At 47.9% G+C, this 18,223-nt stretch overlaps 1 protein-coding gene across 7 annotated transcripts in view; it reads right to left on the reverse strand.

Annotated features, from left to right (window-relative positions):
* MCF2L (MCF.2 cell line derived transforming sequence like) overlaps nucleotides 1–18,223 on the reverse strand; it is a 189,885-nt gene that overhangs the window by 110,493 nt on the left and 61,169 nt on the right. For 2 of the 7 annotated variants that reach the window (XM_066380542.1, XM_066380544.1), the window contains exon 1: nucleotides 17,318–17,496. The exons of 4 other annotated variants lie outside the window; for them this stretch is intronic. In XM_066380542.1, the coding sequence (XP_066236639.1) occupies nucleotides 17,318–17,396 (79 nt within the window). In that variant the 5' untranslated portion in view covers nucleotides 17,397–17,496. Of the gene's footprint in view, nucleotides 1–3,924; nucleotides 4,486–17,317; nucleotides 17,497–18,223 lie in introns of those variants that run through there. One more of the 7 variants, XM_066380541.1, reaches the window with a different exon arrangement.

Consider the following 18,223-nt stretch of genomic DNA (forward strand, 5'->3'; position numbering starts at 1 on the left):
TCAAGCCAGTGAACTTGGGCTCAAGCCAGCAACCTTGGCTGTTGTCTTGGCTTACTTTGGAAAGGCACTCACTGAAATTTAGTGTTACGTTTTCAACATTTTTAGGTGCACTGATTTTCCAAAAGAAAGGAAACGTTCCAAAGATGTCACTCACTCAGTGATCCCGTGTCTCCAGACACTGTGTACAGAGCCAAGCTATTGGTTTCCTCTAGAATTCTTTCCAGAAAAACTCTTTTTTTTTTTTTTTTTTTTGCCTATGGCCTTGTTTCCAAACTTTTCTCCTTTTTCGCATTAGCTACCAGGAAGCTCAAAGGGAAATTTGTGCTTACTTGTAGTGCTTAGTGCACCTAGCTGTTTCAAATATATTTATTTGCTTCTTTTAATTAATTCTGGTTCTGCCTGACCTGGCGGTGGTGCAGTAGATAGAGCGTCAGACTGGGACACAGAGGACCCAGGTTAGAAACTCTGAGGTCGCCAGCTTGAGCGTGGGATCTGGCTTAAGTGTGGGTTCACCAGCTTGAGGGCGGGGTCGCTGGCTTGAGCGTGGGATCATAGACATGACCCCCTGGTCACTGGCTTGAGCCAAGTTCACTGGCTTGAGCAAGGGGTCACTCGCTCTGCTGGAGCCCCCAGGTCAATGCACATATGCGAAAGCAATCAATGAACAACTAAGGAGCTGCAACAAAGAATTGATGCTTCTCATCTCTCTCTTCCTGTCTATCCTTATCTGTCACTCTCTCAATCTCTCTCTCTCTGTCTCTGTCACAAACACAAAAAAAATTCTGGTTCTGTTTTAAAATTATCTGTGTCAACCTGAAACATATTCCTAAAAGAATTGTTCAATTCTAAGTAAAACTATCAGTTTTCTTGGCTTGTTGAAACTAACGTCCCAGGGCAGAAGAGCTCAGAGTGGATGCCTCTCCCTCTGCATCCATGTGCCCCCTGGAGGTAGTGTTCAGTTTCTGGAAGCAGGACAGATCAGAGGTGACATTCAAGAGGTTATACCTAATTTTCACTTAATTAATTAGTATTATATCTGTTTCTAGCTATCAAACAAAACAAAACAAAACAAAAACAATAATAACAAACACCCCTACAATCTTGCAATTCTACTTTCTCACCATGCCCTGTACTTGCAGTGAGAAGTCTGACTGTTGGATCACCCCCTAACCTGAAGAGGCTTCTTCTACTGTTCAACGCCAGAAAAAGAGCCGTGGTGCCCGGGAAGGCTATCCACGGTGACCAACAGGCCGGCCTGACCCAGGTATGCATGTTCACATGGGTTTCTGATGAAGGAACCAGGGCAAAACTCACAGGCAGGAAAAAACACCCAGGCCAGACTGCTTCTCTGGGAGCAAGGAAAATTTAAGCAACAGGTATCGAGAGCCTGGGTGACGTTCCCACAGGTCACTGACATTTCGCTAGGAAATGTCGGGCTCTACGCCTGCAGGAAGTTTGGGCAGTACAGGAAGTCAAGGGAAGGATGCTGCAGGCAGGTGGGGCACTGAAGAGTACAGGGACCCAAGAAGGTGACATGGAGCCACGCTGACCCACAAAGCACTTCAGTGCCCATCGTCCACACTGGGTCCTGATTGCCAACAGGCAGAATCATAGCGATAGGGCTAATGATGAAAGGAGAAGCCACTCGAGTCAGACGGCACCCCCCCACTCCGCTCCTTACCCCCACACAGGCTCAGCAATGACCCAGCACCAAGGGCTCCATGTCGCAGCAAGGAGATGTCCTGAGGGACCCATTTCACGGTAGAGGATACCGCGGAGAGCCCCGTATCGTAGGGAGGGGATACTTTGGGGGCTGTCATTTCAGAATGAAGATGCCCTGGGGCCCCACTTCCCACAAGGAGACAACCTGGAACAGGAGAGCCGCTTGACCAGGCCCCGTGGCTGGCACCCGGGGAGCAGATTCGGACCTTTCCGTCGCCCTCCCTATCTAAGCCTCTGGGCACCAGGATGATAATTCAGAACTTTCACAGTCGGGGGTCCTCAGTGCCACCTTGACAGAGTCAGAGCACAGATCCCCATGGCCAAGGTCGGACAGCTTCAGGACCCCTCCACCCAAGGACTGTCGAGAGTCCTCCAGGCAGCGGGTTTGGCAAGAGAACTGGAGAGGCAGAAATGAAGCCTTCACACCCTGGCATGTGTGGGCCAGGCCGGGAGGCTACACTAAGCCCCTCAAAACCATCCAACTCACTCTGTGTTAGGGCAGAGCTCAGTGGACTTGGTGAGAAGGTCAAGACCCTGTTACGTTAACCCCGAATCATTTGTACCCAGGCAGGGGAGCTCAGAATCACAACTAAGAAGCAGAAGCAGCCAGGCTTTCAGTGTGTGGGCTCCGGTCCTGCCCTAAAAGGGAAGCTACAGGGAGCTAGCTCTCCTGACCATGGCTGAGTCCACCCCTAGGGCCACCAGTCCAACCATGGCCACATGCTCAGCCCTGTCCAGGAGGTGCTGCTTGTCGAGGCCCCAACATCTGTGGAAGGGTTTCACACGGGTTTACCAGTCCTATATCGGGCTTCCACCATCCTATTCCCGATGCCAACTGGCCAGCCCCAAGTGGGCTGCTCAACCTCTCCAGCGGGGAGAGCCACGGGTCCCCCAAACCACGGAAAGGCGGGGGGCTGCCTCTGACCTGGTATTTCTGATGTCTTGCACTGCACAGTAGGGCATCTCTCCAGGGAACAGATGCCACCCTGACACCCTAACAACGTCCTACAGCATGCCTGCAGTCACAGAGTCAGATGCTGCCACAAGTTCAACAGCAAACCTCCTGTTTTCAGTTCCAGAAGAAGGGAGGGAGGTGCTCCTGGGAGGAAGGAACAGATATGTGTGACAAGGCTCTTTGTTCCAACTCGTCTATTAGAATATCCCTGCTCCTTTGGAAGCCAATTTGTAAAAACATCATTTTGAAACCTGTGAGTAGCCCTGGCCGGTTGGCTCAGCGGTAGAGTGTCGGCCTAGCGTGCGGAGGACCCGGGTTCGATTCCCGGCCAGGGCACACAGGAGAAGCGCCCATTTGCTTCTCCACCCCTCCGCCGCGTTTTCCTCTCTGTCTCTCTCTTCCCCTCCCGCAGCCAAGGCTCCATTGGGGCAAAAATGGCCCGGGCACTGGGGATGGCTCTGTGGCCTCTGCCTCAGGCGCTAGAGTGGCTCTGGTCGCAACATGGCGACGCCCAGGATGGGCAGAGCATTGCCCCCTGGTGGGCAGAGCCTCGCCCCTGGTGGGCGTGCCAGGTGGATCCCGGTCGGGCGCATGCGGGAGTCTGTCTGACTGTCTCTCCCTGTTTCCAGCTTCAGAAAAAAAAAAAAAAAAAAAAAAAAAAAAGAAACCTGTGAGAATTTCAATGGTGCCGTCTGGCTGAGCAACAGCTCAAAGCCCCCGTGCTCTGCTTCTGGTAAAAACAGTGCCATTCAGAGAGAGAAACTCGTTCAGAGGCGGCCTGTGCTCCTTGGCAGGTAGGTGACCGCCTACGAGAGCCTGGCTTGCTGACTCGCTCACGACTGGCCACTGGGGCGGGAGGTGAGAGGCCTGTGCCCCCTCCTGCCTCCCGCAGGGCACCCCTCGAGGCAGAGAGGGCCCAGCACGTAAGCCTCACGTGCTGAGTGTGCTCACCTTACAAAAGGGCTTTCCTTGTGTCTGCTCCCACTGTTATCCCAGCCAAAACAGATAGATGCAAAAGTCCAAATTCCTCAGAACCAGAACACAAAGTAAATCAAACCAAACTAGACCAGAAGTCTGGCTTCAGCCCAAAGTGCCCAGCACGTCATTTCTAACCTTCTTTAAAAAGTCTTGCAAATGGCACACATTTTTTTTGTTAAAGGAATATAGAGGGAAGTGACTGCTCACTAAGGGGACCCATGGAGTCTGTCCCTGTACACCCTGGATGGTGCCACCCCATCCTGCCTCACCAGGCTGTGGGCGCCTCGAGGTCCCTCGGCGCCTCCGGGTCAGCGGCCAGAAGCGACGTTGAAGGCTCCCCGCAGGTCCCCGCGGTGCTCCCCTCTCGGCCATCACTTCGTGTTTCCACCAGGGATACGCAGCAGCAGCAGCAGCAGCAGCAGCAGCAGCAGCAGCAGCAGCGGAGGCCCCGGATCTTCAGGATAAACTCAGAAGAGGGCCAAATACGACCCCTGTGCCACCCTGCAGGCACGACGATGCAGGCAAGGGCGCCGGGCTGCTGCTCTGCACGCTGGGTCCGGCACACACTCCCTAGGGATCTGAGTGTCAAGTCAAGTCTGTCCCCTGAGGTCCCTGGCTTCCCTCCGTAATGACCACTTGCACAACAGTCCACGCTGGGCAGCTCAGAACCTGCCCTCGCCCCAGGCCTGCCTCTTGCTACCTGCGCAAGGAGGGCCAGCCCGCAGAGTCGACTCCAGCGCGTGCCTGCCCTCCACACCTCGCAGACAGGCAGGGGAGAAAACGCCTGCCTGCCTGCCCGCGGTATCGGACAAAGACTCCTGCAGAGTGGGGGCAAGCCGCACCCTGCCAATCTATTTGCAAGGTCTGGGCGGTTCCTTCCTTTGTGTGTGTGTGTGGGGGGGGGCTTGTGCAAGCTGGAGCTCCGAATGACAAGGAGCTGCTCCGACTGCCCAAAAACACCTTCCAAGCTCAGGAAGTCTCAAGTTCAAACAAACAACTATACAACTAACTACAAGGCAGGAGGAAGGGAGGGGAAGCGGCCCCAGGCTTTCTTGAAATAAACTGGAAGTTCCGCCGTCTGTTGCTCCTGTCTGTTGTCCAGCTCGGGGAAAAGGAAATGATAACGCTGCTTTGCTTGGCAAGCCGACACTTTCCACAGATTGATGCTGAACCTGCCCAAGACCAACAGCTCCAGGCCTGGTGTCCAGGCCGCTTCCCCCGGGGGGAGCGTTCAGGACTGCCCAGTGACCAGAGACGACTGGGGATGCTCCTCTTGCCCCAGAGCTGCTGTCCACGGTACGCCAGCTTTGCGCTGGGCACACTCTGGTGTTTCAGATTCTCATCACTAATTTGACAGGCAGTAAATCTCAGTGCCGTTTAAAATACAATGCTGAGGCTCGAAGGAGCTTTCAGCATGCTTGTCATATGCTGAAAGCTGCAGAATAAGAGCGTGACGGAAGATTAGCACTTAGGTCTGCCTGGAAGACCGTGGTCTACCCGTGCACCGTGGTCGCCCTTTTATAAGCTTGTATGATTGAAGCAGGTGTCTCTGGTTTAGAGCAAGATAGAGCATTTATTTAATTTCAGTCTTTCAGGGCAAACTCCTCCTCCCACAAGTGTTTACAGGTTGAGGGGATCCTACTAAACTGATGTGTCTTTCCTGTCAGAGGCTGTGAAGCCAATGGGACAGTCCTGGTCCCGGGAAAGTGTGCTTCCTCAACCCCTGAGAGGCAGCCCCCTTGGCAACCATTGTCAGCTTTCCAGTGATTCTGCTCAGGGTTCTGTTACGTTGACATTTGCACTTCTGAGCTCTAAAGGTGTCAAGAGAGTGAGAAAGGCCAGGAGGAGCAGGTGCTGGCCCCTCCAAACTCCCCTCCACCACGCTCCGTGCCCACCTGGTACCTGTGGGTGCAACAAGCTGTGTTGCACCCCGCAAACTCAGGGAGTGAAGCTCGCTCCCTATGCTGCATCCTTACAAAGATACAGGAGGAAAACCACGCACAGAGCCTGGAAAGTCACAGTGAACGCTTCCTTCACCCAGAAGCAAAGAAAACCACGAAAATTGCTACCAAGATTCAAAGCGTTAGTTAGCAACGGGTGCTGTCGGGTTCCTGAGTTTTCACTTCTGCCCCTGCATACTGGCTTCCAAGCAGAAGCCCATCCCAACACACAACAGGAGGAAACAGATGGTGTGTTTGATGTGGCCCGTCCAGGACGCAGGTCCTCTTCCCGTGACCAGGGAACCTGCAATTAGGTGCAGTCCCTAGGAGCCTCAGGAAAAGACACGCAGAAACGTGACTGCTCCGTGCCCACAAACGCAGCTCGTCCCCAGCTGTGATGAGTTGTCAGGCGTCGTTTCTGAGGTCAGCACCAAATTTCTCTCTGTGTGTCTTTCCCTTCCCCGGTGTAAGTGTTAAGATACGCAGAGAAAACTATGAAAATTTGGAATGTCAGGACGATTTCCTGAGCAGCTATTTAAGTCAGAACCCGCACACAGCCTCACCGGCAGACTGTTTATGATTCAACGTGTTCTGGGTTAATCCAATTTCCCCTAAGTATCTAAATATGGTTGAAAGATGTTACTAATTAAAACCTCTTCCAAAAGTCAGTTTTGAATATGAACCTCACTCACAATCTGTCAGTTTCTTCATCTTGTACGTTCGCAGCCTCTGGGGTTGGCAAACATCTTGAAAACGCTACGGGATTTTCCCAGCAGTCAGCGGACAGGGCCTCCCTGATGGTTCCCCAGCGGAAAATAAATACAGAAAAACACTGGAGATCTAAGTTCTCCCTCACACGACGCTGCTGGCCCTCATGAGGTGCCGAGTGCGGCTTGGGGAAGCTGAAGGAATCAGGCCACTTGAGAAATGGACAGATTTATTTTATACCCCAAGAGTGTGTATTTTATACAATATGGCCTCAAGCTATTGTTAATTTCATATCAATAAATGGCATGATTTTTGGCAGTAAAAGCATCTTAAATTAATCATGTCAGGAGAGCAGGGATTTATTTAGTGCCATCCTCAACCAAATAAGATGTTGGGTAATTGAAAATTCAATTCTTCCGGGGCCGATGTGGGCAGGGATGGCCGCCTGTTGAACTGCTTCATTGAAGCCACATTTGAGGACTCAGGTACAAAAAGGTGTTTTCTCTCTTTTCAAAAAACCATGTATAGGAAACCACACGTGGTGCTTGTATGCAATGAATGTTCACGAGGCCGGCGTGTACAGGCACTGCACACCAGCTCCGAGGAGTCCCTGGCCCCACCAGGCATGGCTTCCCCCACGAACTCTCCTCACTTTATCCTTTTTCTGTGTTTGTCTCTTGACCTGATGCCTGGCACCGCCTCCCAGCTGTGGGTCGATGGTTCATTCTCCTTGTTATATAATGTTTCCTATGTATGGTAAGCCCTGAGGTCCACAGGCAGCCACACACCTGGTGAACCCTCCTCCTGCTTAGTGATGGGTACCATCCCCATCACGTGGCAGTGCTCTCGGCCACTACCTCGCAGCCCTACCCGATGACAGTTCCTGAGAGGGCCACTCTGCTGGCCACTACTAAACTGTTCAGTGTTTAATTGAAAGTTTAAAGTCAGGATGCTTCTTATCAATTTCAATGACAACATCTTCACTCTAACAAAAGACAGAAAGGTCTGGGAGGTGGGCCATCAAGACAACCCATAAGACACTCTGTAGTTCTAAAATTCTGAGGTCTCTGTAACCCACAGATAAAACCACTGATGGAGAAACCATCAGTGAGAGTCTGTAACTGGTTATTCTGAAAAAGCAACTTTTTAAATAATATGCTTAATTTTTTACAACAGAGGATACATCACAACTGATCGATCATAACAAACCCTAGAGATTATGCCCGTCCAAGTCAGATGCATTTAGAATTCTATTAAAACACAGAAAATAGATGACATAGTGATTGAGGTCCTTGCTCAGCTGTGTTTGTAATCTTTCAAAGACACAAATTGGGATGTGGCTGGGACAAATTTTAAATGAAGATTTTCCCCACACTGGGAATAAACGTGCGTGGGCCAAAATGCTCCTTTCTACTTTCCGTGTGAGGATCTAACACTTAACACATTAAGAGATGGTTTGTGTGTGGAAATAGTTCCCGGTGAAACTTCCACATCCAGGCTGATCCTCACTGTCTCACATTCACCCAGGGTAGACATGTCAGCACACAGCAGACTTTATGTGTCTGGTGAGGGGATGAATGAACGTATCCTTATGAATACTGGTCCTGCCAATCCTGAGGACCAGATTTCAGAAACCAGTAAACATTTCAGCCTGTTCAGAATTGATAGAGGCATAAAATTACAAAACTGATTAATCATGGAGACCCGACATCTACGTGCATTCAACAACTTTCTGTGTTTTGTTATCATTTAAATATTAAGTGACATATTCTTAAGGATTTAGAAATCAAAACACTTAATTTTTTTTATGTCCTTAAAGACAAAATATCCTTATAAAAGTGAAGTCATATTAGGGACATTAGTTCACCATCCCTAAAATCTTGCCAAAAATGTCACTGATGAAATTTAACACTAGTTCTTTCCTTTGGTGAATTAAGTGCCACAGCCATGTGGTATGACTATAAAAATAAGAAACGGATTTTTATGTTTTGGGAGTTGGGTTCAGTTCTTTAATACAATTAATAATGAAATAGAGCAAAAACCCTAGAACATTTGCTGAAACCCCAATTTAGATACACATAATAAAGCACTTTATCTCTAAAATTTGTATTGTCAAACTTATAACTTTAAATTTTGTTGAAGGTCTCCTCCCAAAAGTTTGGTTTCCTGTCAGTACTGGGTTATCTTTCAGGGTTTGAGCTGGAACAAATGTTCCTCTGAGGGAAAGAAGAAAGCAGTCCCCTTTGAAACACCTTCCTAAGGAACTGTGTGCAGAAGCCCGGACCCAGCGGTGTTCTCCATGTTAACAGCACCACTTTGGAGAGTCCCTTCTGGGTAGCATGGTCTCCAACACATCCCTTGCTCTCCAAGTCACAGCCTCTCAGACACTTCCCTCTTATTGTCACTTGCCTGGAAAATCTCCACATGCTTCATTACTGAGAGTGTTCATCAAAAAAACTGGTTAATAATATGGAGTAATAATAATGGCAGCGACATGTACAGAGTGCGCGAGCCAGGTACTGACTCAGCATGTTCAGACGAGACAAAGGCATGGACAGGCGTTTGCTAAGAGCTCCCTGCCTGCAGGCAGCTTTAAATGCTTTTTGTGTGAATTTAACTCACTTGCTCTTCACAACAGCCTGACTAGGAAGCTGCTCTCATGAATCCACTTTACAGATGGGGAAACGGAGGCACCTTCATGCCGACAGTTGGCCGAGCTGTGGGTTTGAAGCTAAGGGTGTAGCTCTAGCGGTGATTTAAGTTTCTAACACTCACACTTGCTCTCTGCAGTGGGACTATTATTATCCCTGAAGGCAGAAAAACCTCAGACCACATTTTTTTTTTTTTGTATTTTTTTTTCTGAAGCTGGAAATGGGGAGGCAGTCAGACAGACTCCCGCATGCGCCCGACCGGGAACCACCTGGCATGCCCACCAGGGGGCGACGCTCTGCCCATCTGGGACGTCGCTCTGTTGTGACCAGAGCCAGTCTAGCGCCTGAGGTAGAGGTCATGGAGCCATCCCCAGCGCCCGGGGCCATCTTTGCTCCAATGGAGCCCTGGCTGCAGGAGGAGAAGAGAGAGACAGAGAGGAAGGAGAGGGGGAGGGGTGGAGAAGCAGATGGGCGCTTCTCCTGTGTGCCCTGGCCGGGAATTGAACCCGGGACTTACGCACGCCAGGCTGACGCTCTACCACTGAGCCAACCGGCCAGGGCCCACATTTTTTCAAAACAGTACTACAAGAATGTTGCTATATTTTAGCTTCAGTACTTAAGTAGAATTAAAATTTAGGCAACGAGATTTTTGTGGATGCATCATACAACTGCAATCGTTTGTGCTGAAAGATACAACAAATTTTTTTTTTCTCTAAAACCAGAGGTATAAAGTGAATGCGACCAGATAAAGTCTTAGTTAATCAGAAATACAGACATGTGAAAATAGTATGTATAATAGTACAAATCCAACTGCAAGGATTAGTGATATATATCTACATAGAGCTAATAATTCTGGTGAAGAGGTAAGTGTAGACAGAAAAAGCTTCCAACCATGGCTATCCCTATATGTATGTAATAGGAGAAAACAAGCAGACATACAACAGGCAGACTCACTGTGTAGCATTAAGCTGCAGAAGACTACATTTGGTTAAAATGTGAATCAATTGGACCCTAAGGGACTTGAAATTATTCTCTTCTAGGGAAAAATGTGTTGACCCCTTTCACAAGTAGCTGAGGATTGGAATGCTTCTCATTGCCATGTTTATTAATTGTTATTAATTATAACAAAAGAAGGGTTTTTCAGGCCATGTTCTTTTATATTGACTAGTTCTTAAAAGTCTGATTCTGGGGAGAATTCTCCATTATTAAGCTGGTGCAGGTGACTGACAGCATAGGTTCTCTCACCAGGAACATTTGCCAACGGAGCAGCTAAGAACACATGAACTGAGTAAAGACTGGAGCAAGCCGGCACCCCACGTGGTCTCTGCAGATGCAGCATCGTGTGGTCCGAGGCGGAGGCTCACGGAGTCTGGAACATGGTTGTTGTTCTTATGGAGCTCCAAACGTAGTAAGGAGGACAATGATGATCTGCCAGAAAGTTAACAGACCATGCAAACAACACATAGTGAAATGCTGCATGGGGGCTACGTGGAAATGGGGTGAGGAAGGCCAGGAGAGCTGACTGGTCCAGGAACTGGTTCTGAAATGGGAGGCTGTGTACTGAGCCAAGATGTGGGAAGACACTGACAATGTAACTGTTACTTGGAGACAATGGACATGGCAGGCCAAGCAGGGCAGCTCATGGCAAGAACCATGTTGAGTTTAGGGATATGGTACCAACAACACAAGACTCATTTATATCAAAACAGTTTTATGTTTGTTTGTTTTGCTTAAACAAAGGGGTAATTACAAGCAAAAGCAGAAGCATGAATGTGATTGATTTCTATAAATCCAAATGAAGATTGCTCTCTCCGCCCTCTCTGGATAGCTCAGCTGTTAAAGCATTGGCCCGCTATGACAATGTTGTGGGTTCAATTCCTTGTCAGGATCCAAATTACAGTAGAATCAACCAATGAATGCATAAATAAATGGAACAACAATTGATTTTTTTCTCTCTCTCTCCCCCTTCTTCTCTCTCTAAGATCAATTTTTTTTAAAAAAGATTGTTCTCTTCAAGATGTTTAAAGCATGTTTTGTTTGAAATTGCCTTCAAGGTCTCCATTTGCAGCAGGTTCTCAATAACATCATTTAGTACAACATCATTTAGTTATAACATTGGTAAGATAATGCAGGAAGTTAACTCTTATTTATGTTAACAACAACCAAAAAAAGCTTATGGTAAAATAGGTTTCATTTCTCTTAGTCACATAACCTATTGAAAACATCAAGAGAGAACCCACTATACTGTTAAGTATACACTGAGTCTTTTGAACACTCTTCAACTACCAAGACTCATTACTTCTACAAACAGCCGAGATTAATTTTTTGCAACCATGTCCATTGAATATGGAAATCTCAGGAACATTTAAAAATATTTTGAGCAGGACTAGCAATTTCAAAAGCCGCTGAATCTAAGAGCTTCCAGGGCCACTACAGGTCCCCAGCTGTGGTCTCTCTAGTCAAAGGGGCAGTGGTTACCACCTTTCCCTCAACAACCTAGGAAAATGCTCACAAATGCACTCTATTTCTGGAGTCTTTTGAAAAAATATTTTCTTTAAGTCAAAATCTGCTTCCTGTAATTTCTACTCTTTGATTCGCTGCTTTAATCCTACTATTTGGAGGCCAAGAGAACACCCTCCCACTGGACCGTGTGGCATAGTGGACGGGATATACGTGTTTCTGGCAGGTTTGTTTTCCAACAATAGTCAAAGAGAACATTTCAATATCTACATATTTTAAAAATGAGAAGACAATAGAGTCACCCTGAGGACTTCCATTCTCCCATTGGATGGCTGGTTTGTTCAGTTCACTATTTAAACTGCATTATTTATATTAGTCAACGAGTGCCAGACTCATGCTGCATGATGAGCTGCCCCAGCTCAGAGCCATATAAATAAGCATTATGCTCATGTTCCCAACTCTGCATAGATGGCTTTGGTTCACATGGCTCGTTTTGGACCTAGGCTGGAGGACCCATGGCTGCCTTGGGTATGAGGGATCTCTGGGGAGTAGAAAGGGCCAGCCCACTGTGCAAGCACATGTGAGCATCAGATCTGCCCAGGCCAGTCACTTGACCGAGTGCAAATCAAAGGGGAACAATACATGCTCTGCCCACAGTGGAAGGGGAAAGTGAGTGCTTGCTAAAAAGAATCCAAATAAACTCAATATCTTATAATCACACTTTCTCCTCTGTTCATGGAAGACAACACAGGATATAAAGAGAGCTTTTCTCAAAATCCAGACACCAAAATATGAAGGTCCTTTGACTTTCACTCTCACATGCTCATAAAATGTTAGTTTATTAAAAAGGTAGTATATCTTGTTGTTAGTTGGAGAGGATCACTTTCCTTCCTATGGACTCACAATTTTTTCAATCATTCATGGTCAAGATAATTAATCTGTAGTTTCTCAATAACACATTTTCTTCTTGAAAATCAGAGACATATTCACATATACTCATCTTTAGGTGTTTCACCTACCTGCTATCATTTCTCAATTCATACCAACATATATTTTCTATACCTTGCTGGTTCAACATACATAGAGTATGTTTAAGAGCCAGGCCTGGGAGACGAGGCCAAATGGCATCGTCCAGACTCAGTGAACTGATGGATGTGGCAAAGGAGCCACCAAGAAGACCATATAGTGGGGACAGCATCGCACCCACGGGCGTGGGTACAGGAGCACATGACAACATGGGCACATGTGGGCAACAGGAGAAGGCCTCACCCGCGGCCTCTGAGCTGTTTCCTGAGGGAGAACCCAGGATTAGCCGAAGGGTAAGCAGGAGCTCCGGACAGGAGCCGCACAGCCATAAGCTGACCTCCCTGTGTCTCATCTGATTCTGTCTGGGGTCCCCGGAAGGACCTGGGTTACCAGATTTCATCTTCCCACTGACCTGGGCCTTGGTACTCTGCCAAAACTGATGTGAGCCTCAAGCTTGGGGCACCAGACTCACCTGGCTGGGCCAGGCCTGAGAACCTGCGTATCTAACAAGCTTCCAGGTGATGCCTGGTCCAGGACCACACCCGGAGAGCCCTGTGTTAGAGAGAGGAAAGCAGTGACACCTCCAATGGACAATTCCAAAAACAAATAAATCACTAATTTCACCCCACAGGCTTTTATTTATGCTCAGTATCTCCAAAACTCACTCTTGAAACCCTGCTAGCAAGATCCATACAAAATTTCCTATGTAAGCTCTTTGTTTATTTTTAAAAACAGTTCCCATATTTCATAGTCACACCTATTTAACTAGAAATTTAAATTACACATAACAAAATATTTAACAATCCTCCATTCATGTCGATCTCACTCATCTGGGTGGTTTTCTTCCTAAAGGTCAGCCCCAGGGATGCCAAACGCAGGTTGTGGGCATCAGTTGGGGGTGGGGGGTGGGAGTAGATGAGCATCATCGGGGACCCTGGGGGTAGATGAGTCACAACAAGGCCTATCAATGGAGAAGGGAAGGAAGCCAGACACCAGAGCCCTTGTAAGTATGAGGGAAGTTCTCTGACAGGAGCAGGACACAGTCCACCATGACACTGGAGACAACAAAAGGGGAGAGCTCTTCATGGGTCAGAAATAGGGGGTGACACAGGCAGAGGTAACATATCCTCAGCTACAACCAGACTGTCTTAGGTGTGGGACCAAGGGATCCCAGGGGCAGAACCACGGGGTTCCATTAAGACAGTAATAATTAACAGCTGCAGAACTGAACAGTGTCTTTAGGAAAACCCAAAACACAGAAAGCTAATATCCTTTCAAAGGGAAGGCTTATGCAGGGCACAGGCGCCACAAATGAAAGACAAGAATGTGGCCTCATCATCTCCTTCACAGAGCATTTTCTACATATTTAGGCTTGTTCTGTGTTCTTATCCTTTCTATCCAACGACATCAATTTATGCTCCAAAGAAACTTCACAGGTCAAGTTTGTCACAAAAACTACCTCCATTTTCCAACTTCCGAATTCTCTAGAGATCTCAGCAACAGAACTTGCTTTAAAGAGTCTCACTTCTCCTTGCAACTGAATTTGGAAATGGCACGCAGAGAACACCACTGTGGGATGCTTGGGTTCTTTAAAAGGAACATGTCAGAAGGATGGACACTAGTTAGTTGAACGTTGCTATAATGACAGCAATGGGACAACATCCTCATCCTCCCAAAGTGGCTGAGTTAGTAGCTGAGGTATCAGTTGAAATTTAGCTTCTTGGGTTGTGGTATGCTTGGTGGAGAAGATGAGAAGAGGGGACAGATCAGGGGGGAAGGAAGATGTCTGGTCCAAAGAGTATGAGTGTCATGGCTGATTTCCAACCAGAGAAGTGAGGCAGACTTATCAGCACCCCTCCCACACCATCACTCGGGTCTTGATGCAAACCAAGGATTTGTTACTTTAATATGTAAAGAGCTAAAAGTTGTTAGTCCTCATGGAAGGAGGAAGCATTAAAAATTAAAAATATGATATAGCTTCTATTTTTACCATCTTGTATGCAGCCTCATCCATTTATCCATTCATCCATCTATCCATCCATCCATCCATCCACCTATCCATCCTCATCCATTCATCCATCCATCCATCCATCCATCCTCATCCATTCATCCATGACAAGAGTTAATATTTTGCTCAAGGTTAATTAATGGAGAAGGTGTCACTAGACTTAAAGACTTTTACTGCAGTGGTTCTCCAAGTTTTGTTCCTGGATTAGCACCATCAGCCTCACCTGAGAATTTAAAAATGCAAATTCTCAGGCCCTGCCCCAGACTTCCTGAATCAGAAACTCTGGGAGTGGAACCCAGGAATCTGTGATGATTCTCTCCAGATGGTTCAGATGCTCTGGTTTGAGAATGACTTTTGCATTCAGAAAATGCTTAATTCAACTAGATCCATTAGCATTTCTCCCTCAAATCTCTATCACTTTTTCACCAATTATTGCAAATATAAAAAGAAAAACAAAATAATGCAAATGCTGGAAAAGGAGCCCTACCACATAGAAGGGGAGCTCTTGCCCCTGGAAAGTGCTCCTGGCCTTGTGGTTCAAGATTCAGGTTCAAGAGTATACACAACTGAAATTCTCAAGGTCAAGAGATAAGATTCACGGACCATATGGGCAGCGTGCTCTGCCCTACTTTACATGCCGACTAACCTAGATAATGTCCTTGCTGAGTGGGAGCAATGTATAAATCTGAAGTTAAAAGAAGCAGCAGTATGTCCGAACCACTGACAAAGATAAATTAAATGCCTGTCGGTTTAGGGTAGAGTCATGGAGGGTCTGTCTCTGTGTAGATGAAATAGCCACAAAGCTCTGTGCCAGGTCACTGAACCCAAGCCCTCAGCTCTGACCCTGTCCTAAGTGGATCAGGGCCCCTGCCTTGAATCTCTGCACCAACCTGGCACCACTGCCCACACCTGCTTCTGATTTCAAATCACCCTGGAGGTGGAACAACCCTATGACCTTCAAGTAAAAACCATTCTACTACAGATGCGAGGTTCTCCTGAGGAAGTGCTTGGGATTTAGACCCCAGTCAGTGAATAGGTTTACATCCACCTATAGCCCTGTGCCCATGCTCCGTGGACAGCACTGTGTCAATACAGCATGGGATACAGATCTACAACCCACACCATGTCTCGTCACCTCCATTCAGTAGTGCCCCACATGTAGAACGGGTGAAAAATGGATTTGTGCCAAAGGAAGAGGCGATGATAGTGGGAGGTAAGCAAGGGCACAACTGTAGGGTTCTCCCCCCTATCAAAATGATATTGGTTATTCATTAAGCTGGGTATCTGTTCACCTGGATCTTAAAGAGTCTTGGTGAAATCTGCAGTTGCTGGCAGCACAGATGTATCAAAGGGTGCACATGTGAAAGTATCTGCTTAGAGTGAGACCATGGTCAAGATAAGGACCTGGCTCACAATACATATTCAGCGAGTGGTCAATGCCATTTGTGTTCTGTGGAGATAGCGTTTTAACAATTCAAAATACACATGCGTTTTTCAGAGCTCAAGGAAAAAACCTCCATCCCGAAAACCTAGGGAATTACATCATTGTTGGAACAGTTCCCACTCTGTAATTCCGACTCCAGGTCCAATGCAGAGGGTGTGAAGTACTGTCCCTCCCCCTCCAGGGCCACTGGGAGAACCCCCGTGAATCTGTGGTCCTCTGTGCCCTTCACTTCAGCCACACACCAAATCCTGCACCAAGCGAAACGCGACTCGTATTTCAGAAAAAGGGAGTGCGCTACCTTTCTAAGAATAAGGGGACAGATGGCATAAAATGGTTTTATTTTCTTTTGACCCATATACAATAAATCCAGTAGCTTTAATCACAAAAATCACCATTAAAAACCGAATGCCTCTACAAGTCTTGGTTAGACCATCACAAACATGATGCTTATGCTGATTTAATCATTGTTTTGCTCTCAAAAGCCATTGGAGTCTGCCACTTATGGGAGGGGGGCAGGGGAGAGAAAGAGATAGAGGGCAAGAGAGAGGAAAGAAAGAGTACCACACCTAAAACATGTAACTGACAAAATCTAATCCCTCAGGAAAGTATTATGTAGATAATGAGGCAATGGCATATAACATAACATATGACAATATCAGGCAAAAATTTGGCAACTTACTTTTAATGATACCGGATTATTTCCTCTTCGTTTCAAGGAAAACTAGTTAATGCAACTGTTTTCCTCTGGCACGGTGCAGCAGGAAAACTCAGATGTGACTGATTGAAAGCCAATAGCAAGACAGTCTTTTCTTAAATCTAAACAAATCCAGGTGAATTGCTCCTGGAGGTTTATTTTAAGTAATCTTTTAAATAATACAGAAAATGAACGTCCAATGATGCTATACTTCTACTCTTTACCCATACCACTTTCAAATATTGTTCTTAGGTGAAATTATATTTGGTGGCGAAAAGAGCCATCTGATTAATCTGGATTTTTCCTCCTCAAAATGAGCTGGTATCTCCCCCATCCCCACACCAGGTTCGACAAGCCCTTAGCTCAGATTATTTTCAATCCACAAACACTTATGCTTTCTCCATTGCTGTGGTTGCAAATGCAACTGAAAAGCAGGTTGAATGGTCAGATTTCAGACAGCCACTCCACATACAAACCTGGGATCGCCTAGAAAGCTTGTGTCCCCAATCTGCAGTTATTTTAACTATATTAGGCAGAATAAAATCATGCTGATTGTCCATGGGAACCTGTCAGCTGCCGGGTAAATGCCCATCATATCTGCTCTTTCTTATTATTACTACTAGGGGGGAAAAATGAAGGCTGTAACACAAAAATTAGACGCATGTCTCTACGATTTAACACATGATGCCAAGCTTAAGAACATAGAATTCAAGGCCAGCAGCTCCTCCTACCAGTGTGCTTGGAAACCGCATTTAATCTCTGCACCATTTCTTCCAAAGCCATCTCTTCACTCCTCAGCCAAAACCTCATCCTCCGGCAGAACAAAACGATCCTCTGCAGCTGCTTTCCTCTGCACCAGAAGGTGCTTCATGGGTGGGGTAGCACAAGTGGGGAGGGGGCGCGGCTGCAAGGCTGGGGGGGGGGGCACGGCAGCGCCTCCCTTTTCTGGATTGGTCCCCAGCCCCGCCAAGGGGCGCGCCCTGCGCCAGGGTGGGGGCTGCTCGGCGGAAGCGGAAGCGCGCCCGCCCCGCTTGTCCCCACGGCCACCAAGGAGCTCCGCGTGCACCCCTGCGGTCACCTGAAAGCCTGTGTGTGCACTCCTGAGGTCGCCTGGAAGCCGCGCGTGTGCACCCCGACGGTCACCTGGGAGCCCCACATGTGCATCTCCAAGGTCACCTGGGAACCCTGTGTGTGCACCCACCCCAGTAACGTGGAACTCAAGGGTTTGCACCCACAGATCGCCCTACAGCCCCGCGTGTGCACTCTGCGGGGATCTCAGCCCGCAGCCCTCCCCCACGCGGAGGCACAGCCTGGCCCCCCCTTCTCAGCCCCGGTTCTCTGCGCCCCCCTCCCCGCAGAGAGGAAGGAGGGACTGCGGGAGCAGCCACCGTCAAGGCAGACCCAGAACCTGCCCGCCGCCCTGCCGCCCTTTACCTCCAGCATTCCCTGGGCAGGTGCAGAGACCGCAGCAGCCAAGCGCACCCTGCCCATGCCGCCGCATGTCGCCGGGGCAGCCCCACGTCAGTGGGTCCTTGGGTCCTTGGGGGGTCCTCGGGTGGCGGAGTGGACCGGCTGCGCTCGCAGCGGCGCTGCCTGCCCAAGGACGCAGGCGGGGGAGGGAAGCGCGCTGCAGGCCC

This window comes from Saccopteryx leptura, chromosome 4 (genome assembly GCF_036850995.1).
Source record: "Saccopteryx leptura isolate mSacLep1 chromosome 4, mSacLep1_pri_phased_curated, whole genome shotgun sequence".
Taxonomy (NCBI): Eukaryota; Metazoa; Chordata; class Mammalia; order Chiroptera; family Emballonuridae; genus Saccopteryx; species Saccopteryx leptura.